General features: G+C 43.6%; 4 protein-coding genes across 18 annotated transcripts in view; 2 read left to right on the top strand and 2 right to left on the bottom strand.

The window, feature by feature from the left end:
- Positions 1 to 8,271: 8,271 nt before the first annotated feature.
- Positions 8,272 to 10,220, bottom strand: LOC100679701 (seipin). Its single transcript, XM_003425221.5, has 5 exons — positions 9,592 to 10,220; positions 9,365 to 9,510; positions 9,095 to 9,297; positions 8,738 to 9,023; positions 8,272 to 8,669 (listed from the first exon to the last, which is right to left on the bottom strand). The coding sequence occupies exons 1-5, from the start codon at positions 9,813 to 9,815 to the stop codon at positions 8,497 to 8,499; spliced, it is 1,032 nt and encodes a 343-aa protein (XP_003425269.1). The 5' UTR covers positions 9,816 to 10,220; the 3' UTR covers positions 8,272 to 8,496.
- Positions 10,221 to 10,669: 449 nt separating this feature from the next.
- LOC100122157 (synaptogyrin) lies at positions 10,670 to 15,937 on the top strand. Its single transcript, XM_001605710.6, has 4 exons — positions 10,670 to 10,909; positions 12,341 to 12,567; positions 12,662 to 12,809; positions 12,890 to 15,937. The coding sequence occupies exons 1-4, from the start codon at positions 10,709 to 10,711 to the stop codon at positions 13,085 to 13,087; spliced, it is 774 nt and encodes a 257-aa protein (XP_001605760.5). The 5' UTR covers positions 10,670 to 10,708; the 3' UTR covers positions 13,088 to 15,937.
- Positions 15,938 to 18,590: 2,653 nt separating this feature from the next.
- LOC100122170 (DCN1-like protein 3) lies at positions 18,591 to 22,569 on the bottom strand. Of its 2 annotated transcripts, none has more exons than XM_016986840.3 (5): positions 22,341 to 22,569; positions 21,839 to 22,188; positions 21,386 to 21,548; positions 20,993 to 21,303; positions 18,591 to 20,923 (listed from the first exon to the last, which is right to left on the bottom strand). In XM_016986840.3, exons 3-5 carry the CDS (start codon positions 21,465 to 21,467, stop codon positions 20,324 to 20,326), a joined length of 993 nt encoding a protein of 330 aa, XP_016842329.1. In that variant the 5' UTR covers positions 21,468 to 21,548; positions 21,839 to 22,188; positions 22,341 to 22,569; the 3' UTR covers positions 18,591 to 20,323. The 2 variants fall into 2 exon arrangements, with proteins under 2 accessions (XP_016842329.1, XP_008201785.1); XM_008203563.4 differs by having other exon boundaries at positions 22,331 to 22,569.
- Positions 22,570 to 24,364: 1,795 nt separating this feature from the next.
- Slo (slowpoke) overlaps positions 24,365 to 27,589 on the top strand; it is a 92,139-nt gene continuing 88,914 nt past the window's right edge. For 9 of the 14 annotated variants that reach the window (XM_031931614.2, XM_031931613.2, XM_031931611.2 and 6 more), the window contains exon 1: positions 24,365 to 26,178. In XM_031931614.2, coding sequence (XP_031787474.1) covers positions 25,876 to 26,178 — 303 coding nt within the window. In that variant the 5' untranslated portion in view covers positions 24,365 to 25,875. The remainder of the gene's footprint in view (positions 26,179 to 27,589) is intronic. The other 5 variants (XM_032600059.1, XM_032600060.1, XM_032600062.1 and 2 more) reach the window with 3 other exon arrangements.

The following is a 27,589-nucleotide window of genomic DNA, read 5'->3' on the forward strand; positions in this document are numbered from 1 at the left end:
TAAGATGCGATTCCAATCAATCGGTAAATGGCCGTGTAGAGTGCGTGCCGAGTAGGCTTTCGTTCGCTGTCGTAAAGGAAAAAAGGAGGAGCGCGAAGCCACCGCCTTGTAAACGCTTGATGTATGGTCGATTTTATACCAGGGGCTGTTATCTTCTTATCGTGTCATCTTGTGGGGGCTTGAGAGCCTTGTTTATAGCGCATGGAATTGGCGATTCGAACAGCTCGGGAGCGATCGATAAGTGGAGCAGAAAGCATCCGTTAGTTATAATATTATTATATTATTAGGAATAGGGAGGCTTATTCGCTCGGTTTAAATCAGTCCTCTCTGTATGCACCGCTAACGTCTTAATCCCCTGTGCAAACACACGGCGCGCACAATGTCGGAACGGCTTTGTGCTGCGGTTTTAAAAGGTATTCGAAAAGTTTGTTGCTGCGCGCTCGAGAGGCCGAACTCGCTCCGCGCTCGTAATGCTCGGGGCTTGGAACGCGGAGCATAATGAAAAGGCAGAGCAACTTCTCCGAGTTTCATAAGCAGAATACAATCGGAGAAATACGGACGGTGTGCATTTGAATCGTTATCCTGATTGCTATAGACTCCCTTTGCAATGGAGATGAAGCCTTCTGTCATCAGCCGGCAACTTGACTGAAAAGTGCGAGTGACTTGTGTATCGGACGCTTTGTCGTTCATGTACTTCTCGGGGGACAAAAATGTAAACAGATCTCGTTTATCGGAAAGTACCGCTCGGCTACTGGAAACCGGGCGCTCGGAATTATTTCAAACTTTAATATTGGATTCTCGCCGATGGATGTGTGCACTTAACATACACTATTTATCGTTCTCACATACACACTAGTCGGAGTACAGGGTAAGAGGAGGAAGAAGAAGAAGAAGAAGAGTCCGCCCGGGGGCAGAAGAGCGAGAAAGTTTTCGAAATGAATTTCCTTTGGCACGCCCGCCCGCGAGCCTCGCCACCCGTACGTACAGGTATACCTATCTATACACTGCGCACCCGTACACAGCGCGGCCTGCAAAAGACTTCGACGAAAGGACTGTAAACTCATTCGAAAGACGGCCACTGTTATTGCATTTCCCAAAACTGGTAGTGCGCAACACACGTGTGTGTGTGTGTATACTGCATGTATACGGTACGAAAAAAGGAAAAAGCTCGTATATAACTTGCGCGCAATCTGTGCTGTCGGGCGCGACTGCGGCTGAGCCAAAATTATTTACCTTATTGAAAATATTCTTCGGCCGGCCAGCCCCGCCAATGAAATTACCGCGCGCACACGGCCCGCACAGAGGCGTGGATCGCCTGCCGATGTAATAACGTTTGGCTCGGCTGTATCCGAGGCTGCGAGAAAACTTTGACGTCTTAATTTTTCCACTCCCGACACGAGTGCAGTGTGTGCTTTCGCTCAGTTTTCCAAAGCTAACTTTTGCTTCTCGAGTCACGGCTTTATCGAGCTATTTTCCTGATTTCAGACTGAGCAGACTCATTCGTAGATTCACTAGATTATCGGTCGCCGTGACTCTCGTGTACGAATAGGCACGAGCTTTTACGCGCGTAATTCGATGTTATTATTACGAGTGCTATTACACGCGCATCTGGCGAACTATCGACGCAGAAGCTTATACACGCATCAGAATGCATGATTTTAGTAGCAGATTAAATTTTCCACGACTTTCTCAATGTTTGGCCTGTATTATTGTAAATCCTAGCGCTCGCGTGGCTGCTGTGGCCACCCTTGCGCCGCATCGGAGAATGTAATAATTAAAGCAGTGTCGTGCACCCAATCTGGCGTATCACTTCTCGAGATTTCTCGAAATTCTACTTTGAGAAGGTAATGTGCAGTTCCAAAAACGGTAAGTGAAATTTCTTATTAAATCGATGCCCGAGCTAGTTTACACGATAGCTTAAGTGGGGAATCCGCTTATGCGCTCCGGGACGTATAAGTCCCGACCCAGATACTATTTTGATTAAGGCGAAGCAAATTTCTAATTAAAAGTAGTTAGTTTATACACACGCGGGATTAATACTCAGAACGCGCGAACCACGATGCGATCATTCAATTTCATTGAAATTAGGCATTATGTGTTTTTGGTATGTACAGAAAGTGCCCTTTAGCAAAGCATAATATCAGAGAAACGCGTGTAATTCTCCCGCACTCTGCGGATATGAATATTATTATATCGATGAAAATTTCCTCGGGCTGTACGCAGCGCGCCGCGTGCGGCAACATTAGTGCTTGACTGCGTGCACTTGTGTGCAAGTGTTGCCGGCGCGATAGACAATAATTGAGGCAGTATTTCGGACTGCCGCCGATGCCTGCTCACTGCACTCGCGCTGCCCATGAATTATGTGCGCGCGCGCGGGCGCATGGATATTCGCAGATAAATAAAATGATTTTATTCCAAAGTAAAACTGACCTCGCACGGCGCCCGCGCGTCGTTCGTTATCTGCGCACCAGATTCATCGCGATTCACGTTATGTATTACACCCGCACACGTTACGCCCCCTTAATTTATGGCTGTGTATGTGCGTAATGTGTATTATATAATATTTCATCCCGAGGCAATTTGCAAATTTCGTGGTATTTACTTACTTCGCGTGTGCGAGATTCTGGATTTTTTTTTTTTGACAAAATCCATCGAATAATTTGAATTTATGCTTTTTAAAGGCGTACACGCGCATAAAATTGACGGCTCAGGTTGCGTGGAAATATTAAAATATTACGAATATTTGAAATTCGTGAAAATGTATATTTATCCATCGGTACGTCCGTCTGGAAATTTTAATTAACAGGCAAATTCTTGTTGGATTTATGATATCCCTCAGTATACATTACCACGAAGTTGATGTTCTCCGAACAAGGCCAAATAGGCATCGAGGAATTTTCCAAATTCAAACAACAACTACTCTCTCCCGATGCCGTATAATCGGAGAAGGAAATTTCGAGTATCAATCGTAGGCGGCGGTTATTTTTCTGAAACGAGCTCGACTGCTACGTCGCCAAAAATCGCGGCGACGCTACGTTCGCATCAATCACGCCAATAGCAGAGATAAAAAATTTATGAAAATGCCCCTCATATAAATTCGGCCTCTGCCGGAGAGCCGTTACCATGATTCACGCCGAGACCGCGAGCTATAATTATATCCATAAAAACAAGAGATCGGTCAGGAAAAAAAAAACAGATCAAAATCAGTGTACCGCCTCGTCGGCCGAAATCGAGCGAGGCAACAAAGCCCCCTCTGTGGCACAGCGCATAATGCGATTTTTCTCCTACATCACTCGCTGTGAAATCTCGACGACAAGCGCGCAGCTCATCTCCAAATTAATGCGCCCCGCAGCTCGTCCGCGGCGATCAATCGACAACGCGCCGCCGTTTCCCCCATTGCGATATACACGCAATCCGAAGCAAAGATTAAGTCCTCAAGCCCGTAGGTATACACACGCACAGTATAGAGTATAGGCGCAGATTTCGAGGAGCCATTAAGCGGTCGCTCCTCGATAAACGCCGCGGACTTTATGGGGCTCGGGCATTAGCATGATCGGCCGATAAATTATCGTCTCTAGCCGCGAGCGGGCAAACGAGATTACGCCGCTGCTGCGCGCAGATTCTTGACGAAATTAGCCGAAACGAAAGGTGAGCGCGCTTGAAGGTCGCCGCGATACGCGCGCGCGCACGGTGGTCGAGCTCTGTGTGTTGTATGTATACGAGGAGCGGTATCCCGCGTCGAGCGAGCCGAGCGATAAAAATTTAAATTTCCTGATAAGTGCTAGTTTGATGGACGGAATATGGTTCGACAGGCTGCGCGCGAGGCCGACGCCGAGGAGAATTAACGAGCGGTGCAGAGCCAGAGTCCACGGATAAAAGTTCAAAGATTAAGAAAGTTTTTTTATCTCGCCGCGAGAAAAACTCCTCGGGCAAACAGTTCGAGTCAGCTATTCCCGTGCGAAAGTGCGTCCACGCGGATATGGATAGAGAGCGAGCCTGCGAGATATACCTGCGAGAGCTGGATGACGAACATATGCGAAGCAGATGCGCGCCGACTATACCCGTTAACGAGAAATCCGATAGGGCCTCCGCTCCCTCTCGTTCTCGAGGTCACATCGTTCCTCTCTCTCTCTCTCTCTCTCTCTCTCTCTCTCTCTCTCTCTCTCTCTCTCTTTCTCTCTCTCTCTCTCTCTCCCTCCCTCGTGGACCCGACGTCGCACGACTTATATATAAGTCGCGTCGGCTCTAATTCGCGTGTGCGTGCGCGCACGGGAACTTTTTGCCGTCAGCGGGACATACCACTGATTGAGACATAAGCGCACTATCATTCCGCGAAAACAACTTTTTGCCGACGATTTTATCGCGAAAAGACGAGCTAGTTTAATCACGATGAAAAGCAGTATAGTACAATTTGACAATTTTACAAGCAATTAAAAAATCGAGCCTCTCACGGCGTATAATCACGTTCCAGCGCTGGAATTAAATATAAAAAACGCGATCACATTGATAAACCTATTAGAGGAGTTCACGCCGTGTAAAATCTCGTTTTTAATAATTCCATCCGAAATTTGAAATATTAATTCCCAGCAGTCTCCGTGAAATCTGATGAAAATCCTCTTACGCATTATCCGTCTTGAACCTGTTAAAGGGAACCGCCGCTGGGAGCTGAGGCTGTTGCCGCTCTTCAAGAGAGAGCGAGCATAGAAGGAAAGCTCCTCGACATCGATCGACGTGATTCGAGGTTGACTGGCTCAAATTAAGATCCGATAAGATCCCCGCGAGTTCCCCATTTACGCATACATATGCGCACCTGAATCTACCTAAACCTAACCAAATTGCAGTTTTAACTTCGGAATTTTAGAATGCTCGCAGTGATAAATATAATTAGAGAGACGAGCGATAAAAGAGTTTTGTATACGATTATTATTCACGCAACAACTGAGATTATAATTAAACGCGTATTTCATGAATTTCAAGATAAAACCTGTCTTCATCTGAGTTATGGCGCCGGCGGAAGCACTGGCTTAATTCGAACAGCGCGCGCGCACCGGTCGCCTAATTAGCTGTTTGTATTTCGAAACGTAGTAGTCCGGAGCTATAGGAGAGCCGAAGAAATGTCAAACGCTTAAATCACAAATAATGACATGTACGTCATTGCGTTAATTAACTTCGTCGAGAGCATCCGCGTATACCGTTAAAGAATTCCGACAGCACAGGAGATATTTTTAATCGCGCAAGTATATAACCTGCGGATTCCGAGCGACGATATTCCTTCCAGTAGTAACAGCCGGAGTCGTCGAGACGCTTCTCAGTAGCTTGTTCATCACGGTAATTTGCGCGCAGTGGAGTGTAGTCCTCGGAAGGGAGCTTCTCGAGCTCGCGAAAGGAGACAAATTCTCAAGAATCCAGAGTACCTCCCTGGGGAATAGAGCTCGTGCGCGAAATAATCCAGGTCCGAGCAGGCGTAACTGTATATCCATTAAGCAGAGCCGGTACACTTTCACATGCCGAGTTCCACGCGCAGGAAGGCAGCTTGAGAGGGGGGAGGTGGAACAAAAAAGATCTGGCGAGAGCTGCTCACCTGAAATATTAAGTACGTCCAATCTCCGAAGCGGCAGCAGCTAACGGCCCCGCTTCCGTTCGCTTAGAATCTCTCAAGTAATAAGTCGCCGTGTACACAGTGTAGCTGCGAGGGGGCGCATACGCGCATCATCTCGGAACGGAGCGGGCGAGTCGCTGGCTCCTCTTATCAGATGCGCGTGCGGCTCTTGTGTGCGCAAACGTCCTAGGTATTGTATGGGTGTCCCTATACACGGTGTACACCCGGTATATGCACAGAGTATACACACACGCGCACGGGGGGCTGATTCCACATAGACGCCTGGGCGCGCGTGCATGTATACTTGAACGCGCGACAAAACGGTAAACGAGGCGCATAGTCGAGCAGATTACGGAAAAGCCCTTGTTAAATGGAATTGTTAATCCGGGCCGCGAGCGCCGGGACGCATCCGCCCTTTTGTGCCTCGGCGTTCGGAGCTGCTGCGCGAGGGAGAGAGAAAGACAGGTCCCATTGTGCTCGGGAGAGAGAGAGAGAGAGAGAGAGAGAGAGAGAGAGAGAGAGAGAGAGAGAGAGAGAGAGAGAGAGAGAGCTGAGAGGAGGCGAGACGCCCAGGGAGCTTTCGCCCGGCGAGCTGTTTTATTTATTTATCGCCGAGTCTGCTTTAGAAGGCTGATTTCGGCCTGCGGAAATATTGATGGAGCGAGACTCGAGAGGCCGGGCTAACTCCGAGTGCATCAGATTCGCTGCGGCTGATTTTAATTTCGCTTGAAATTCAAATCCATCGAAGGCCGCCGTTGCATTATTGTGTGCTAATTGCTTCACACGTGCGAAAGAGCCTGCTGAGGCGCGTACACGCACGACTGTGTATAAGTACACGCGGCGCGAAGCCCGCGCGAGCCTGCCGACGAGAAAGCCCGGCGCTGCCGGCAGGAAAAGAGAAGATTGAGGAAAAAGAGAGGAGTCGGAGGAGGAGCAGCGCAGGAACACCTGTCTGAATCTCGAGTAACGAGGCCCGAGGAGCGGAGCGGCAAGAAAGAGAGAGGAGATTCTGCACAGCCGGCTGGCATCAGCAGCGATTCGCGAGCGGACGAGTGAGTGAGAGGGAAGATGAAGCCTCCTAAGCTCTTTGTGCGAGAGAAGCTGCTGCTGCCGCTTCTTCTTCTTCTTCTTCTTACTCTTCTTCTTCGTGCCTGCGTGTATAACCGAGGCATCAGCTGGCGCTGATTGTTGCTCGCTGCCTTAAGTGGTTTCGCTTTTTCGAGCTCGAGTTCGGATTTCTTAATTCGACGATGAAAGCCCTCGTCGTGCGGGAGCCTGGATATCGATGTCGCTCGCTCTCGGCTCTTTTTATTTATTTTTCTCCTCATAAATTAAATTATCCTATATCGCCGGCGAAGAGATATTACGTTTGCTATAACAATCGCGGCGCAAAGAAGTGGTGCAACGAGTCGGGGGCTATCCGTTCCAGTCCATCGTAAACCCGGAGAAGCTACCTGCAGCTCGGCCAGGCCAGCGCTCGTTTACGCGCATAATAACGAAATCGGCGTTACCGAGATAAAAGATCGAACTGCTCCTCCTCCGGATACCTCCTCGCGCCACGCTTTAAACCGCCACGCAGCCCCGTACGTGTAGCCAGCTATAGGCTACTGATGAGTAGCAGAGGAAGAGAGAGAGAGAGAGAGAGAGAGAGAGAGAGAGCGGCCCTTGGCACGGGGCTGCACAACCGGTTTCTCCCGATCGAGCGAGCGCGCCGGGCAAGGATAAATAAATAAGGTTTCCTTTCGCTCCGATCTTATAGGTATACCTTCCTCCTCCCGTGTAGCGCCCGTATACCTTTCTTTGTTGAGGCTTTGAAAGCGCAGTCGAGCGAGCCGGGACTCTCTCGCCGCCAGATATCCAGCACACGCACACACCTATATGCTCCGCACGAAGATACGATGCGTCCGCCGTATTGTCTATACACGCGTGTGCGAGAGCGGGCGTTCGGGGAAAAAAATTACGTATCCTTCGGTCAGCCAGGCTGCCGTGTATTATAGTATGCGTGAGAATTCGCTCGCCCGCAGCAGCAGCAGCGGAGAAAGGCGAAGGAGAGCGAGAGACTGCATGTGTACGCGCGCATAAATGCGCCGAGCGAGTGAGATCGGAGAGAGAACGGCCTGGCTCGCGTTATAACAATTAATTCGTGCAGAGCGCGAGTCGCCTATCGGCGCGAGCCGATCTCTCGCTCTTTCTACCCGTGTGTGCGGTATAAAAGCGAGTTGAGCAAAAAAAAAAAAAAAAGCGCGGGCTTCGACGTATCGCCAAAAGTGATATAACAATGCCTCCCGCGTTCTGTACACGCACCGTGAAATATGTATCGGATGCGCGGACTGGTACGTGTAGTAGGCATCGCAGTGCAGGAGAGACCGAACGTGCCACGATCGGCTATTGTTATATTTTGTCGCTACCTGTGTATACTACGCGCCGAGAAAAAAGATCCGCTGCAGTGGCGGTGTGCGAACATGCGGAATCAGTCGCGGTACAGAGCCACGCCCGAGTAGCCGTAAAACAAAGTTTTCCACCGGCATTTTAACTGTCCGCTGCTCCAGTCCACTCTTCCATTTCCCTCGTCGCAATATGCGCGCAGAGCGAATGCAACGTCGTGCTTCAGCTGCCTAGTCGAGGGCTAATCTTTGATTGACTTTGAAAATTGAACGAATCAAAACGGAAGCTCGAGTTTAACAAAAATATTATTTTTATAGATTGTATAAAATTAATCATACACACTTTAAAAAACAAGTATCACAAGTTGTTGATCCAGCTCGTATCGACTAAATTAAAGTTATCAAAATCTTAATTGATCTGTACAAAAACACGAACGTCCATACAAGCAGTCCCAAAGGCTTCAACTCCACCATATGTACATACACTACATAACAAAGAGGGATTTCGTACGATTATTTGTTCAATTCTTCCTTAGTTGACTCAGTTATCAAAGATGAAATCTCTTGAATGTAACTGGATTTACTCAAAACGGGATCGGTTGAGGATAGCGACGGGCTATCGTCTTGTGACTTGGGAATGTCATCCAACAGCGATGTATCCTCAACAGAAGAAGTGTCTGAACCAACTGAAACGTTGAAATTTTGTTATTGGGTATAAAATTGCCTTTTCTATTAGAATGAGGCATATGCTTACGATCGCCTGGCAGTATCATATCTTTTTCTTCTTCCGTTTCTCCTTTTTCATAATTGAAAGTTTCATTTGCATTTTCTTCTTCACTAGCAAAATGCAAGTATGATAAGATGCATATGAGAACTATGAAAAACAAGTTGGTACCGATGCCGATGATGGCAGACAAAATGGGCCAGTGAAACATCAAATAGCGTAGTCCAGACAAATGAGCATTTATCATAATAGTGGCTGAGTAAAATTCAATGTGACGAGATTGAATTTCAACGTAGACTATTGTCACTGGATGACTCTGGAAAGATTGAAGTCTATTAGTTTTTGTTAGATCGAACAAATTTATAAAAAGAAAGTACAGTGACTTACTTGGTCTTCCTCAAAGTTTCCAAACAGCTCCAAGACAATACTTTGCTTCTCTTCAAGAGCACCAAATATCATCATGGGTGAATACGTCAGAGTCATTAAAAGGTGCAATAATGTGCTACGATAATGTAACATGGCTGTTCGACATGCATGTTTTACAAGTACTCCGTCTCGACTTCGGAGCTGAGCACAAACCATGAACATGCCTGAAAAATAAAATGCATTAAAACTCTATCCACATTAGTTTTATCAGAACTTTGAAAAATGTATCACCTAGCTCCTTGTTGGCTGGAGATTCCGGCATTTCTAATTCTAAATTAACTTTATAGGGCTGTCCTACCATGAGCAGTTGCTGTTTCTTAGTCAGTTGAACGTACGCCGATGGAAAACTGCATACTCCTTTTTCCTTATCGCATGATCTGAAATGATAAATGATAATATCAAGTCGAAATTATTTACTGTGAATTTCCTAATGCAAATAACAGAAACATGAAACTCACTTAAATTGCAGATGAACTGGTCTCACATGGGTCATGCTTGGCATGTAAGCGTAGTAGAAAGCCGTATACAAAAAAATTGATATCCATACTATGAGAATGCCGCAAATTATTATCAGTCCACCTCGAAAAACGGCATCTTTCGCCGACTGCACTCCTTCCGTCGTCTTCTTTTGAACATTGAACCATTTTTCATTAGCTTGTTGAATTAAACTTGAAATAAGCATGATTTGGCAGTCCTCGATCGTTTTCCTCGCAAGACTTTCGTAACGAAATAACGCGTTACTTAATTAGCTGAGATTTGGCATTTGATAAGATATTATTATCAGCTTAGTTTATACATAAGCTAAAGCGAATCAGGCGTATGAGTCAGTGTCAAAACATAAATTTTGGTACAAATGTTTTTCTTGATCAGACAAGGACTCGAGCATATCGATCGTTCTGATTTCTCACAATTTTTATTTTTACATGTATAACTTGATTTACGTCTACGTCATTGCTTAATTCTAATAGCTAAATATTAAATAAAACTTAGCGGTGTTTCAATCGACTTAACCTCACTGTTGTCATGATAACTCTGCCATTCGATCTGAAGGCACCAGCAAGTCACCTGCTATACCTACAGTTGGTATGCCTGCAGTCGCATCTGCTAACAAAGCGCGCTGATTTTCAAATAAGGTCAACGGTTTATATTGCTCCATATTCATTGAAAGACCATAAATAGTTGTATTATCCACTTAAAGAACTATTATTTATTCGCTTATTGTTAAAAATAACAGGGATTCATTTGATTCAAATCAATTGTTCCACCATGATGTTTGATTAAATCGGTGCAAAAATTTATATTTGATGACGATGACACTGAAACGTTAAGAAAATCAATCTCTCAGCTCCGAGCATTTGTGCAATCCAATCAAAATTAAAAAAACTCGCTCTACTGCGTATCATTTCGCGCTGCTGTTTACTCTGCAAATATCATAATTTAATACCGTCCTGCGTTGGAAAATAACGCGTTCTGCGCTTGTGGCACGCCTGAAGTGCAAAATCAGTATAAATATACTCGCACATTAGCTGCGCATGTACACATACGCATAGGCGCATGTGGCCGTGAAGCTCGCGCATGCCCGCGAGAGCCGACGGCAGCGCCCTCGGACGAAGCTCCCTCTTGCAGAGAGCTTTCGAAAATTTTCGTTTTCGCCCGTCAGTCAGTCGCGCTAAGATGGACGGTGGTGGAGCTTACGGCGGCGGTAAGGCTGGAGCCCCGTTCGACCCGATTACTTTCGTGCAGAGGCCGCAGGTCATCCTCAGGGCAGTATGTTTGGTGAGTCGCTTACTCCTCGAATTCCCGTCTCTCCGCGTCGAGAAGTCCTCTTTCCCCGGGTTCGATTACGCGAGCGAGAAAGGACAGCGCGAGGACGTAGTGCAGTGTGCGCCGCGGGGACATCGATTTTGACGGAACCCTCCCCCCTCTCCCCCACCCCCCTCACCAGATCTTCTGTCTCTCTTCTCCGTGTGCGTGCGTGCGAGCAGCGCCACGACTCGATGGGGTTGTTCTCTATTGATTTTCCGTGAATTACTCGCGCGGTACGCGTGCTGGCATCGGTGCGGAGCTCGGCTCCACGGGTCCCTCGGTCAGCCGTTCGAGCGACTCAGCCTCCGCTCGGTCAGAGCTTCATGGCCAAAGCTCGCGCGCGCGACTCGCCTCGCCCAGCGGCGGCCTCAGGATCGCGGAATCGACCGGCAGACGACTCTACCTACGCGCGGGGGGGTTGATCCTTGAGAGAACGGGAAACGGCGAGAGGGAGAGATAGAGAGAGCAAGGTGGGGAGACCTGAACTTTCTGCTCTCACTTTTCCTCTCTTCCCCGCACACATATAACAAAGCGCATATATACTCGGCCTCTGCCCGTTATCCGCTGACAAGCACGCGCAGAATCTGATGCTGCCGCGAGGGAGACGCTCGTCCTCGACCCTTTACTCTCGCTTGTTCGCTCGCCCATTTTTTTCTTTCTTTTAGCAAGATCTCTCGCAGATCTGACGTAGCTGCCGCGGCGCTCGCTGTCGTTTCTCCTACTCGCTCTTTCTGGAGCAAGTCCTAGTTTTAGAACTGAACGCGAGACGACTCGCCGATTCATATCGTCTGCCATGCCTACACCGATAGGCCGTATACGGGCTATGGGGGGTGCCCCCCGACCCTCTGGATTATTGAGTATTGATCGAGGTCTCACTATATGTAACGCTGTATGAACTTGACGCTCCGTCTTGTTACAGTTTACTCGCGAATTACTCGTGTATAGGCACGGGTTGCCTGTCTCACACGTACCTATACATCACTATACAATATACATACACACAAATGCATTGAGAAGTCTAGCAGACGCTCTTTGGCGACAGCCGTGTCGGAAACAATAGTTCGATATTTCTATTATTTCGTTAACGCGAAAAATGCTCTATTTACCGAAACTCACCTTGTTTGCGAGAACAGTGCTGTTCTCTTGGTACCTTGTAATTTCCATTTTAGGTCAGTTGAAACTGCTGCTCCTAATACCAAGTTTCATGCATTTTTTCATTAGAACAACTCCGACTATATTGCACAGCGTATCTTCCTTCATTATTTTAGCACTCACGGAAATAAAGAATAATCAATATTTATACTGCTCAGTACTGTAGAAATCTGGGTGTGTTTGTGTCTGACCTTTAAGTATTGATTGATATTTCGATTATGTTTTGTTCTGAAAAAATCTTTCTTTCAGCTTTTCTCCATCATTGTCTTTGGGTGTATAAGCAGCAAAGGATACTATCCAGACAAAGATGGAAAAGAAATCTGTGTATATAATAAAGATACGAATGCATGTAACTATGGCACAGGAATTGGTGTCATTGCCTTCCTGGCAAGTATTGGCTTTTTAGCTGGTGAATACTTGTTCGAACAAATGTCCTCCGTCAAGACTCGAAAGCATTATGTTCTTGGTGATCTTGGGTATGTAAATTTTTGCATATTTCTGGTTTGATTTCGTACAGGCGTCGTGCTTTTTCATTGAACTCAAACTTCACGCGCCGTTTCGATTTTCCAGCTTCTCTGGGTTCTGGGCATTCTTGTATTTTGTGGGATTCTGCTACCTGACCAATGCCTGGAACTCGAGTGAGAGACCACCTGGTGGCGTTGGTGTTAATAATGCACAAGGAGCTATTGCATTCTGCTTCTTTTCTATCTTCTCCTGGGTAAGCATTGGGCTGTTGCTTTTTGATGATACATTATTTGTATTCAGATATTGAAACTGGAATATTGCTGGAATTTTCAGGCGGGCTGCGCATGGTTCGCATTCCAAAGATTTAAGCAGGGCACAGAAGCAGCGTTCGCACCAAGCTACGAGGCAGATCCTACCGGAGGACAAGGGTACACGAGTTACCCAGACGCTACTGATGCTGCTTACCAAGAACCTCCGTTCGCTCAACAACAACAAAGAGGTATGGGTGACTTCCAAGCTCCAGCTTATTAAAGTCATCCATAGTCGTTATAAAATATGTATATTCCAAGGCCACTGCAGCAGCGAACTAATAATGATAGGAGTTTATTTATTACTTATTGTTATCTTGCGTTTTAAAACAAACTGCAACACAAATCTCATACTGTCGCGTATCGTGATCTGAAAAAAGTTTAAGCATTTTACATAAACTCGCTTGTTTTCTGCCAATATACCTTCCATCGAATAATATATATATATATATATATATATATATATATATATATATATATATATAAACTCTATGGTTAAGTCCTTGCAAAGATTACCTTTTGTCCATCAAATAAATTCGCTTATCAATTATTTACGCGTGTGCTTTTGTTTACATTACATTATCAAGATGTACGAGTTAATTTGTGATATATAATTATTCATTTGTTACAAATTATTTTTACAAACTTGTAAAAATGTAACAAAAGGTGATCGTACTTGGTTACAATGCATATAATTAGCTGAAGTTAAAGGCCTCAAAAAAGAGCTTGTTTGCTCGTAGAAGTGAATTACTCCTGTCGCTGATAGATCGCTATCATTATTGGTCTTAGATTAAGTCTGCATAGCAAGATATGAGAGTAAAGAAAACCTATTTGTTGAATAGTGGCAATAATTGTTGTCCACTTGTAAGTTGTACTTAATTGTGTGTCTGGAAGAAAAAGATAGGATGTAATTAAGATGTACCGTGTGAGGCAATATACGCAAGAACTACGACCATTTCGCAGCTAACAAAAAAATGGAACAAAAAATCAACTCTTATAACAAATGATAATACGTGTGTATTAATATTATATGTTAGTACATGCAGCAGCTATGTATATTTTAATGTCGTGACGTGTTCAAAGTATTCGCAAGCGAGGTATATAAATTAATACTGCGTGATATTTAGAAAAAATCAACGAAGTGGTCGTTATGTAAGTCGGCTTAAAATGCACATATCCTGCGTTATCGAAAAATCGATTATTATTTACTTTAGAACAGAGATCGTGAGCAAAACTAACGCTAAGCTTACTTTATTCTAAATAATAACGATTTGTTTTTCAATACTCTATCATTTAAATCAAATATCGCAGTTGATTTACTTTATTAGTTTTTACTTCATTAGTCCAAAAGGGAAATTAAAGATTATTTACTTTGATTCTTCTTGGATGATTTAAATAAAATTTTGCTCAGAATTTCTGTTTTTTGCTATTCATTTTTTGTTGCACAACGTTGAACAATCGATTAGTCACTATCAAAATTAATTGAGGATCGTTTCGTTCTAAAATTTTAACACTGACTAAAGTTTTATGAAAACAATTAACCAAATATTGAAGTATAATAAAAAAAGAAAGAAGTGTGCTTTTCGATTGATCTACTGATTGTAACGGTGAATGGTGTTGTGGACAGAAGAAATAGTATTATATTCTCAAGCCAGTCGAATTACAAAGGTTGCGACTTGAGTCGGTTAAGTTGGCAAACAAAAATTACTAACAAAAAGTTACAGTATTGCATCAATCGCAGATGCCGAATGCGACTCTAATTACAAAATACTATTGACCAAATATTAAAATTTTTTATCCACAAACTAATTTTCATTCGTCAATTCTAATTATTACTGAATGAATATTGTAATTTATCATCATTACGTACTTGAATAATCCGAAAGTAAAGTTTTCACGAATGTTCTTTGAATGATGTGATATTACATATGAAATATAATATACTATCTATTGGAACGTGAATTTTAAAGAACATTCAGCAGTCGTGTTTATGTTAAAAGAATATTAAATGACGATTAATAAATAGACACAAATATGATTAAAATTTGTCAATCTAGAGATGGATTCGCTGTTCGCGTTGATGTGAAATTTCGATCCAGAAAAAGTTATAGTTATTGCAATGGACATTAAAATGCTGTAGCGTGTATAAAACAAAAACAAGAATTAAAACGTCTATCAAAGCGATATAAGTAATTTATTAAGATAAAAAAATATACTTATAAATATAGCCAACACGCATTTATTCTAGTTCTGTAAGAGATGCCCCTGTGCAGTGCAGAGATCTCAGTGTTTACATACAATTATAGTCTAGTGTATGTATGATTTACAATAGCAATTATAAAATGAAAAAAACTGTTTCAATCAAGTTAACTTATAATTTATAGCCTGCCCAGATTAGGTCGATGGAAAACCCATAGCCGCGCAATATCTCCGCGCTTCAATTGTTATCATTAATTGTTGCAATTCAAAAATTGTTGGCTATGGAATTTCCATTCTAATAATGTGAAACATATTTGTATTTTTTATAATATTTATGTTGTACATTATAGAAGCGCGAGCATTTATGAGATTTAAAAGTTTGCACTCGAATGAGATTGTGGATTTTTTGCATTCAATTATTTCGTATTACCTTATAATTACTTTTTATATAGGCAATAGACGAAAAATATTATTTCTGTATAATGATTTCGTTAAAAGAGGGCAACGGCTTTAGTAGATTACGTTTTTTCTTAAAAAATTCGTTTTATATAAACAATGTATAAAAAAATCTGCAGTGCAAGTCAAGACAACAAAAATTTATCACATAAATAAACTCGAAGCTTCCGTAATTGTAAAGATAAATGAGGCTGCACTCATACCGCCGAATATCAATGAATGTAAATTACCAAGCAATACGCGGAATTCTGCAGTCTATGAATCTGGATGCATGATAGTCATTATACAATTATTCATTGGATTGTTCATAAATTGTAAACATTATTTCTCCAAATAACCTAATGGCTAAACTGTATTATACATGGTAATGTCAGAATCTATCCTGAAATGCAAATAAATGTTATTATTTATTGTGTTACAAGTCGTTTTCATTTTCTTTGCTTGCTTTTTTCAGGAATTTTTATTTAATACAAGACATGTTCTAAGATAAAAGAATTAGTATTCGATTGAAGGACCAAGCTTGCAAATTCAATAAAATGTATTATGGATTTGTTAAGGATAAATAAAATAAAGAATTACGAAGACATATTTGCTGGAATTCTTTTTATGACAATTTTAAACTCAGAAAAATATTATAAAAACAATGATTCATGGTATAGGGAAAAAAGCATGTTTGTTTTATAAATACACATATTTATTATATAATATATATTAATTAGTAAGCACACATTGCTCTGTAGGCTTAATATTAATTTTTTGTCAGCTCGTTGGCACTTTCCGTAATAGGATTATGTGAATATATATATATATATATATATATATATATATATATATATATATATATATATAATATTTTGTGCTTTTGTTAATGATTTTGTCCTTTAAAAAATGTTTTCCTATATCAAGTCATCTTTTTACACACAACGATCCTCAAGCTAAATTGATACGCGTTATTGTTAACTTCAAGATTTTTTAATATATATTTATAATGTTAATATAACTCTCTTTGTCGATACGTTTCCTATTCTTATATTTCCACGAGTCATTATAATCTGTGATGATAAAGGCCACAAATGTTTTGTATAGGAGAAAGTTCGACTATTCTAACTACATTATAGAATAAAAGTCACCTCATTATTACGTTTCTTCAGCCAAACTAATTAGTTATAATTTTGCAAAAATAAATGTATGTACAAATATTAGCTATCAATCGGTGCAAATACATCTAAAACCAATCCATGTAATTTATAGATTTTATTTAATATCCATTAATTTTCGTAACAAATATGTGAGCATTGATACCGTAAATTTTAACTTCAAATTCAATATAACTTAGAAATCACGGTTACATGACCTTTCCTCGTTTTTTAGTCCCCGTGAAGCGGAAGTTTTGTTTTGCCCTTTTATAGTTAAAAAGTTTCTGTCTCAACCCATTAGTCTCCTGCTTTCTTTGTAATGGAAATCAAATATTTACCTAGTGCTGCAATTAATAATCTTTTCGTTATTTTTTATATCACATAGTAGTTCATTTGTCTATCAAAGGTTAATAGACTAAACACTACAAAAAAACCTTTGATAAGAAATACATATGATGCAAGCTAAAAATCCTGCGTAATGTACAAAAATTTCTTATTAATTTGCTATCTACAGACTGTTAACGCGCGTTATATAAAAATTACGAGGATGAACAATAAAAGCGTTTGAAATGAAAATAATAAGTCGATATCAACTATGCTCAATCGAACACAACGTTTAATTATCAAAACCACAAATTTAACTTTTCTTATGCAATAATTTTATCAGTAATATTCATTAAATACTTTTTATACTAAGTGAGTACGCCTAAAATCTTTAGTTGCACAAAATTTAATATTGTTATTATTTTAATTTTGTTAATACTTTTCTTTTTTGACTTTACTATATACATTTAAGCAACGTATGTAATATTTTCTTTTTTATATTATACCTACCACAGAATAATGTCAATTTTTCGTAAAATCCACTCTGTTCAATTGAGTTATAAAACTAAGGCGACTGCTTACTGTCTTTACATGAGATCAAAAGTAAAGGTAGAAGATAACATTTGTTTGGTTCCCGAAATCTGAGAACCTTGATAATTTTTATTTGGCAAGATCGTGTCTATAGGTTCTATAACAAGTTCCTGGTTCGTCACCTTAATACACAATTTGTTTAAATTCTTTTACTTCTGGCAGTAGAAAAATGTTTCGTTTTTTTCGTCATAAAGAATTTGATATATTTATGATAGAAATAGAATAATCTTAGGTACTTGTGATATAATTTATACCCAAATTAAGGCCAGTCATTGGTAGCACCTCCCTAAATAAATTAATTATCTAATTAAACCATACGTATTTCCGTTATTATTGATTGATATACATGCAAAGCAAGACGAATGATGCATTATCGCAAATTAGGTCAATAAAATGAATAGACGATAGTACATTACGATACGTGTGACTTAAATGGTTCTTTATAGCACAGTGTGGCTAAAATCCGCTGTTAAGTCACGCCTATCTGTGACTAAAGTAGTCCTTTTTTGCACCGTGTTTATCACACTAGCTGCGCTCGGGTGCTAACTGCGCCGTGTAAAACTGAACCATTTAAGTCAAGAGTATCGTATAAAATTTTATAGCACAGGCTGCTAAAATCCGCAAGTCTCACCTATTCGTGACTAAAGTAGTCCTTATTTGCACCGTGAGGTTAGCGCACGAGCGTAGCGAGTGTAATAAACACGGTGCAAAAAAGGACTACTTTAGTAACAGATAGGCGTGACTTAACAGCGGATTTTAGCCACACTGTGCTATAAATTAATTCTTTTAACACTAGTGTTAAACTTATCTATGTTAGACTTATTTAAAAATTTATGATAAAATTTAATTAGAACTTTTTTAAAATCAGTACTATGTTCTATTAATTTTATCACGTCATAAAAATTTTTCGATTCCTATAGGAAATAAATTTTAGTTTGAAAAATTACAGAATCATTTGCCGTAAGCAACGAAAAAGCAAATTAGCTAAAGAATTATGTGTTGTCATAATAAAGTGAATAGTTTAACTAGGAAATTTTTTATAAAACATTGTTGGGCAACATTTCAGTGATAAAATGTAATCATCGTTTGCATTATTAAAATACATTGCAGGAATCGATTATATTAAATCGAGATAGCCCGTTTATACAAAATACCACAAATCATTGGACTTTTTTCTTTATACAGTTTTAACTAATTTTTTTGTTTTAATAACTATCTTACATTATAAGATAATAAGTGAATGATAAATGGATTCGAGCATATGCGTATCACAAGTTTGGATCAATCCAACGCTACATTAAATATCTGCACTTTTGTTAATACGTGAGAAGATGTCCACTTTGTCAACTGTCCAAAGCTATTCATATCTCGATGGTCAATACCTTTTAATACAACAATAATTTGTAAAATTCGTATTGTATGCAAATTATTAAGATCTATCACAGTAAAATGTTGACTATGGTTGTACTCAGAAGTATATATTGAAATTATATTATTTGCACTTTAGAAGCATTAAATTTATTCTCTATGCCGCAAATAAAATATCGTAAATAAGACATGTAGCCTAAATATTTGATGATTTATTTTTGGTTGATCAAGTGTTGATCTTCCCACATATTTATATACATATATCTTTATGCATTAATATATATTTATACACACTTACATATACACCTGCTATATATACAATTGTTATATAATTATGGACTGGAAGTATTTTTTTAAATGTTAATGGAAAGACATTCACTATAGCTTATAAAAGCCAAATGTATAATTTAAACTATATTACGCTAAAAATACAACAAAACAAATTACATGCAAAATTTATATTGTAGTCAAGTATTAACAACAATTGTCAGAAAAAGATACTATGCACAGCTGGAATATCTTTTGCAAAACCTCCACGTCCTTAATATATGTATCTGTGTTCGTATAAGTATATATAAATGTATATCAGGGCACATTACCCAAATAAATTTTTTACTAAAGCAGTCATGCTTTTATCGCTGCTACATATCAAAATCAATTTAAGAACGTTCTATTACTTGAATCATTTGTAACGCTAAGAATTTTAACAGCTGACGTTAGTAGCGAGTATCGCAAATTAATAACAGTATCATTACTGGACAGCGCCGATTTAATAAACGAAATTTATGTTAGTTTTTTTTTACGTATCACGATGATAAAATTTGTTAATAAATGTTATGTATGTGTTTTTAGTAAAAACAATCCTAAAATAGAAAAAAACAAAGAGATCGCAAGCTAAGCTAAAAATTTTATTCAAATTTTATTACGAGCTTGCATTGTGTGACTTGTTTGTAAGAGAATTTTTTTAATATTAAGTCTGGAAAACAATTATTTCTACATATAATTATTCACTTTAACTACATTTAGTAATCGTCGCTTAAAAATTCATACTACTATACAATAGTACATATCAATTGATTCTTGGTCCATTCTAAGATCTCCGCGCTTAAAATAAAATTTTATATACATCTGTATTTTTAAAATATTTATCTTCAATGTTGGACAACATTATACTCATTTTGTTACAAATAATAATTGATTCTATTTCACGTGAGATAAAATTCACTTACAATCTTATATCTCTTGCTAAAACCAGCTTTTAAAAACCACAGATAATTGTATCTCAATAAATAAACTTGTTTTTCCGACTTAATACTTTAAAAAATCTGCTTCTTAAAAAATAATTAAAAGCAGGAAGGACGTCCTTCAATAAAACTGTCAAATGACTAATCATTCTCGGCCGATGAATCTTTAATAAACTCATCCTTGGTAATGTTCTGGTTCATCTGGTCATTCTCATACTCGACAAAATCATCAAACAGACTTGGCCAAGCTTCTGCATCGTCGTAGGTCCCCAAATCGTCACCTATACTCTCCGCAAAATTTAAGAACATATTCCATGTGTCTCTGGGTATGCCTCTAACGTGATGGCACTCAAGAAATTTGAGCCACCTGTCCAGCAGTGGCGGTTTACGAATCGTAAAAACAAGCCTCCACAGAACAATGGCCATATCTGCAGGCAGAATGCGCTGGCCGGAAGTCACATCCAGCCCGAATCGGAATGTAAATCTGTACAGATCCTTGAAGGACTCGCCGTTTATCGTCAGCTCCTGGACGATTACGGGCAGCTGAAGCTGGATGCCTCGTATGCTGTCAACTCTCATGGATTTCAAGCCCTGAACGAACTCCTGACGTGTAAATTGGCACATCTGCTCAGCATTTAATTTCCATGCTAGCACAAGTACCTTGAACTCGTCAGGAGATAACTCGAGATCGTCGCAGAGTCGCTCGATTCCATCTGCCAGTATTATGTCTTCATGTGGATCCTGCATGATATAGAATTGCAAAATCAAATTAATATGCATAGTTATTATACGCCAGATAACGAAACTTACCTTATACTGATCAAAAAGAGAGTTTATCTTGTTGTCCGAAGGTTCTTTCTGCTGCTTACAATCAGACGTTGAGCTGAGGCCAGTGTTTGTTCCTGATCGCCCTAATGGTGGCAATCGAGAATAGAAGCCACGAGATGAACGCAGATTACTTTGAACCATGGGTAAAGAACCACAATTGTCTGAACCCACACCATTAAATGTTGACATTGTATTTATTGATTTTTTATTCCCATTGACATGAGATTCTATGTTTGTGTGAACATGGTTTTGGCCTGCGTTATGTGAAAATAAAGAACGCAACTCCATTGTTTCTATAAAATTAGATGTAGTTTTTAAAAGTTACAAATCTGATGCGGAACATAATTTACAAACTATGAAGAAAATAACTCTTACCGTCTTTGTGCTCCAAAATAGTTGACTGATTGGTTGCAGATGGTGGGGGAGGCACCTTAAAACATGAAAAGCAGTTTCCCATTGATGCTGTCTGTATGCAAAACAACAGCAACTGTTCCTTGCATCAGTGATTCAGTCTTAAATTGGCAGTCTCGATCAAGAGCTGTAAAACAAGTGTAAATGAATATCAGCTAATGGTTAAACTCATCAAAGCTTCTTATTATATTTTAAAATCTCATGATCGGTATTTGGGAAGGAAATGTTAGGTAAACACAAAGTTGATTAATGCAGCTTCTTAGGTTAAAGATCAGCGGTACAAGGACCAATGCCAGCTCAGCAGCAAAATTGTTGAAAGATCTACGCAATGAAATGTCTACGAATGAACTCATGACTAGAATTGGAATGTGCAGCAAGAGTTAGCAAAACAAGAAGAGCGAATGAAAGAGTATTTACCTTATTGTTATGAAAGATGTTGAGGAGGCTAGTGGCGAATCGGTAGCCTCGTTCAAGGCATCCCGAACATAGCTTTTGTGCTGGAAACTGCATTAATGCACGATTTCTCTCCGCAGATTCCTCTCTCGGAGAGAAAGATCGGAGCAGTTTCGATTTACACTACGATTCTACAGAACGGGGACAGAAATTCTCCTCTTCGTCTCTCTATTGCAGGTCTTTATGCCCTCGGCGCAATCAGCAGGTGATGATGCTGCTGCATCTTCGTCGCTGCCGTCGAACGTGCCACTGTCATTTGTCCCGAGAAAAATTCTGTTGCTGCTCCGCTTCTTCTGCTGCTGCTGCTGCTGCTGCTGTAGTGGCGACGGCGTTGACCGACGATAACATGTAGAATGAGGTAAAAGGTAAAAATGATGTGGGACGCGAGGGACGTACCCTATGCAACCAGACCCGATATCTGTATACACGCACGCACAGCCCAGCTGCAAGACTCACGAAATTTTACCGATGAAAACACTCATTCTCTGTCTCTCCCTCACTCCTATTTTCCGTTGTTGTGCCTCTCCTTCCAACACTTCTTTAGCGCTTTTCGGCTGTCTTTCTCTCTCTCTCTCTCTCTCTCTCTCGCTTTTGGGCTTCCTTGCCGTTAACAACGCATCCCCATCAGCCGAGAAAAAGTCACTTGGCTTTGCTATACTAGAGAGAGAGAGAGAGAGAGAGAGAGAGAGAGAGAGAGAGAGAGAGAGAGAGAGAGAGAGAGAAAGAGAGAGAGAGTGAGAGAGAGAGAGAGAGAGAAAGGAGATGAGATGAGATGCATGTTTGCTGCAACAGCGCATAGCATCAGCCCACAGTGTTGCCGTACTCGATATCGACTATCGACTTGGACAAGTTCTACAGCGTGAACTAGCCGTACTGTACCTTGGCGCGGGAATTCAAAAGTCACTGTAGCGGGGTTTTTAAGAGGTCACTAAAATCGCTGAAAGAGGTTGCAAAAAATACTGTTTCGGTTATTTAAACAAAGTTTCAACATAAATTCACTGCAATTCTCAAACAACTGCATTGCCGGCGTCGATAAAGTAGGTACCTTCAAGTTTTGTAAAAACGCGGGAGCCGCTGGATGGACGCTGGCGACAGCTGTGTCCAGGATGCGAATCATTTCTAAATAACGTTGCGATTAATATAACGCTTTGCGATAATATCAACTTTTGCACAACGTGCCACACCTGAGCAGTAAGCACGGCATCGAACGATTCTCAGAAAAGCCGTTAGCGTTTACTCGTCATACTTACAAGCTTGCATTGGAATTGAATTCCACCTTATATTATAGGTTGTCTTATTGCACAAATGTTGCTCGCCAAATGCAAAAATTGCGAAATCAAACGATCGGTATAGAATACGAATTCGTGCAGTTCAGTCCAGTCGTAACTAGCGAAAGCCGCTCGGCTCACCTATTTATACATCGCAAATTCAAATGACCACCGACCACGGCATTTGTCGGAAATACGTTTAGCGCGTTCGTTCGTAGGATACTTCGCTCGCCCGACAGATGGCGAAGGCGGGAGGAAAGAGAGCTAGGAATTGCTGAGAACGTTTTGATCCGAATTCGACAATTCCCGCTTATTATCCTCCAGCGTTCGCCATCTTAGTGAAACAGAAGTAACCTCGACTAAACCGCTCGATTCCCAGCTGGATCGGTCGATTTATGGAGCTTCTCGATAGCGCACAGCCAGCGTCCATCAGCACCGTGCGTATCCCGGTGCGTTGTCGCAAGCTCGGCGAGCCCCCTGGGGGTAGTCTCCCTCGTCCGAAATCGCGTGCTCACACGCGCCCCAGCATCAGCGATGTAATCCGCTGCAGGCATCCGCGGAAGAAAGGAGAAGGGGTGGGCGGGGGGCTTCACCCCATGCCGGGGGCGAGCGCACTTGGGCCGGTGCACGCGCACCTATGGAACAGCCCCCGCTCGCGAGCGCAGACGTGGCCGCGTTCTGTCGTGAAAGCATCGGAGCCATATCCGCGCGCGGAGTCGAAAGAGAGCTAGAGAAAGACGGAAATAGAGCGATGCCCCTTTCACGCTGCGCGCCGCGGCTCCGGCATTGATTTTGAGAGCGCGCCGCTCGAACGCAGCCCCGCAAGCTCATCCTCGGAGCGCGCGCGCGCGCTTCTGCGAGCATGCAGCGTAGGAGAGCCTAGAGGCGAAAGTGAGCGAGAGAGGTCAAAGGAGCTATATACGTATATTTATATTAAGAGCGAGAGAGCGACAGAGAAAGAGCCGTATGAAAATACGCGTATACATTTTATACCCTCGCTCGTGCGAGCGAGACGGAAATAGCGGGCGCGAGAGAGCGAAAGAGAGACGGAGAGCTCGGGCTTGCGCGCTCGGCCGCGTCTACGTCAGGAAAAGCTCGCGGCGAGCTTATTGGTCCCGGTCCATTGTTGCGTATTGATTGCCGCGGAGCGACCGCGCGCGCGCGCACCAGCGCCGCGGCGCGCCACAGCAGCAGCGGCGGCGGCGGCTCGCGGCTCCGTGTGTGCTAGAGCCGAGCTCGGCTGCAGACGTACTCTACTGCTGCGTGCCACGGTACCCCTCTCCCCCGGCATCACGGCTGCACAGTAGCGCGAGAGAGAGAGAGTGAGAGAGAGAGAGAGAGAGAGAGAGAGAGAGAGAGAGAGAGAGAGAGCGAGCGAGCCTCCGTGCGGAAGCTCGAGCCAGCACGGACTCGACCAAAGCAGCGGCAGCGACGAGCTTGCGGAGAAGGGAGAAGCACACTCGGACCCAGCGATTTCTCGCGGCTCGGAAAAATTGACAAACACGGCTCGGTGTGTGCGTGCGTGGCTGCGTGAGTGCGCGCCGACCGCGGAGATGCCCGTGCGAGCGTGTGTGTGCGGAGCAGCTAGCCAGGCCCGCAGACGCGAGCGAGCGGCCAGTCGCTCGTAGCTCGTATTCGCGAGTGGTGCCAGCAGCCGCAATATACCAACTCTGACCAGCAGCAGCTCGGAGGTGCAGAGCATCATAGACTCGCTCGCGAGGGAGCCAGCGCTTCTCGGTGCTGCGTCGTCCCCGTCTTGGTCCTCGTCAGTGCGCGAGTGTTGCGATTCCGCAGTCCATGTATATCCTTGTCGCCCGTGTGTGTTTCAGTGCGCGCGCGTACAGGCCGTGAGCGCAGTAGCGGCAGCGGCGGCGGGTGGGAGAGAGAGAGAGAATCTCTTCTCTCTCTCTCCGCTCCCCGTGTACCTACGTGGGAATAGGTCAGCGTGCTACGGAGAGCACGGAAAGTGTGGCTGCCGCAGTGGTAGCAGGCCCCCTTCCTTCCTCTTCCGTCGACGAAAACAAAGCAAATCTGGAGTCAGCGTCGCGCAGTGAAGTGTCGTCGTCGCCGTTATCGTTGTTGTTGTTGTTGTTGTTGTTGTTATCGTTATCGTTATCGCTGTTCTCGTCGTCCTCGTCGTCGTCGAAGCTCCGACACAGTGCGCGCGGGTGCCCGAATCCTTGTTAATTATGAAGCGCATGAAGAGCAGCAAGCACCTGAGCAGAAGTGGCAGTGCCGGGAGCAGCAGCAGCAGCAGTGGACGCGGCCCCAGCAGCGGCAAAAAAAGCGGCGGTGGCGGCAGCGCGAACGGCAGCAGCAGCAGCAGCAGGTGGGGCGGCAGCAAGCATCAGAGAGACTCTAGCGGTGCGCGCCAGCGACGGTGAATGTGCGACCCGGGGGCGGCGGTCGCAGCAGGAGGAGCAGCAGCAGCAGCGGGAGCAGCGGCGGCAGCGGCGACAGCGGTAGCGGCCGCGTCATCATCGGGAGCTGCTCTGCCGGCTGCCGTGGTCGGCGCCGCCGGCCACTACCACTACTACTTTTTCGAGGAAGCGGCGGAGGAGGCGGAGGAGCCAGGAGAGGAGAAGGTGATATCGATAGCGAGATCGACTTTGCCGGCGTCGTCGTTGCCGTCCCCGTCGTGGCGGCGCGACCACGTGAGGAGGAAGAAGAAGAAGAAGAAGAAGAAGCCGGAAGAGGAGGTGGTGGAGAAGGAGCTGCCTCGGCTGCGCCAGGATGACGTGCGAGGACACGAGCGAGCAGCCCCCGGTGGACGACTGCCTCAAGGTGAGGAAGTGGTGGTGCTTCATCCTCTCGAGCATCTTCACCTTCCTCGCGGGCCTGCTCTTTGTGCTGATCTACCGGGCGTTCGAGATCATCTGCTGCCGCAAGGAGCCCGAGTTCGCGCCCAATGACCCCAAGCAGAAGGAGCAGAAGGCCGCCCGCCAGGGCAAGGACTTCGAGGGGACCTTCATGACCGAGGCCAAGGATTGGGCGGGCGAGCTCATATCCGGACAGACCACCACTGGACGCATCCTCGTGAGTACCACCCGCACATGTCTCTTTTCCTCTCGCTGTTCGCAAGCCGCATGGCCGACAGCCAACGACCCTGATCAAGGCCGATCGCGGATCAATGACGAACGGCGATCGCCACGCGCACTTACGTAAATATCCGTCGCGCGCGCGCGTTCGTAGTCGTTGCGGCCGAACGTAAACAGCTCATAACCCGCAAAACCGCTTCCTCCTCGTGTCGCGCGCTCTCGCGCTCGCCTCCCGCAAGCAGCTACTCCGAAAGCTCTTCCGCGGTCGCGTCGCGCGGCGGCTAATCCGGTCTGCGCGCGCCTCGCTTAAATATACACACACACACACACGCTCGCTCGCTTCACGAAATCCACGAAGCTTCAGCGGCAGCCAATTATTTCTGGGTCGCGGAGCTCGCCAGAGAGCGAGAGACGTTCGAATTTTTAATTCAGAACGCAATAACGACGATTTCTCTCGAGTCGCGCGCGCAAATATTTATTCGACTCTCCAGGCGTATAGTGAGATCGTTATAGACGCCCCGCTGATAATCGATTTGTTTTTCACGCGCGCGAGAGCACGGCACTCAGGGTGATTAAATTTAGACAAATGGGCTTCTCGATTCAGCGGACGCTTTAATCGCGCTGTTTGTTATTGCTTGAGCGCGACCCACCGAGCGGTCCGTGTGTTTCTGCTTATTTTACTTCGCGGTAGTCCATCGGAGAGGTTTCACGCGGCGAGTCGATTTATACACTTATCTGTGTTTACTTCGCGACGTGAGATCGAATTGCGTTCGCGGACGATAACGTTGACAAAGGAAAGCCACGGTATACCGCTAGACAGAGGGAAAACTTAATGAGCGAGCTTAAAGATCGGCGAGAATCTGCGAGCAGTGAATTTATCGATCAAATGCAAAAATAGCGTAAAATATCTTTCGTCGGTCCGTTCGATATGAGTTGAGTCGATTAATTTAACGAATCGTCAAGCTCGAAGCAGCTGCATACTCCAAAAGCAAAAATCAATACACGCGAGTCGTTGGTGACGACGGTGAGACGGTTGTTCACACGCATCTTCACCTTCGCGACCAGCTACCCACACAACGCATCGGCGTGTCGCGTGATAAGCCTCGACACGGTAGCGCTGTTCGATCGCGAAGACGCAGAAGGGCTGAGAGAGAATGAGAGAGAAAGATAGAAGTACATGCAAGCACCGAGCTTTCAGAGTGTGGATGGGCACTTGATTATTAAAGCTCCTCGCATGCTTTCGATTTCGCTGATCGCGCAGCACTTGAGCGACGGTACACAACGTTTTCGAAACGATGTATTTATAGGGTCAAGGCGGCCGCCTACCTGCTCCGAGGCGTCGCTGTCGCGCGAGTGCGGAGCTGTACAGCTGATGCGTCATTTAAGGCTGCTGCTGCTCGCCGATGTTT

This window comes from Nasonia vitripennis, chromosome 5 (genome assembly GCF_009193385.2).
Source record: "Nasonia vitripennis strain AsymCx chromosome 5, Nvit_psr_1.1, whole genome shotgun sequence".
In the NCBI taxonomy this organism is placed as follows: Eukaryota; Metazoa; Arthropoda; class Insecta; order Hymenoptera; family Pteromalidae; genus Nasonia; species Nasonia vitripennis.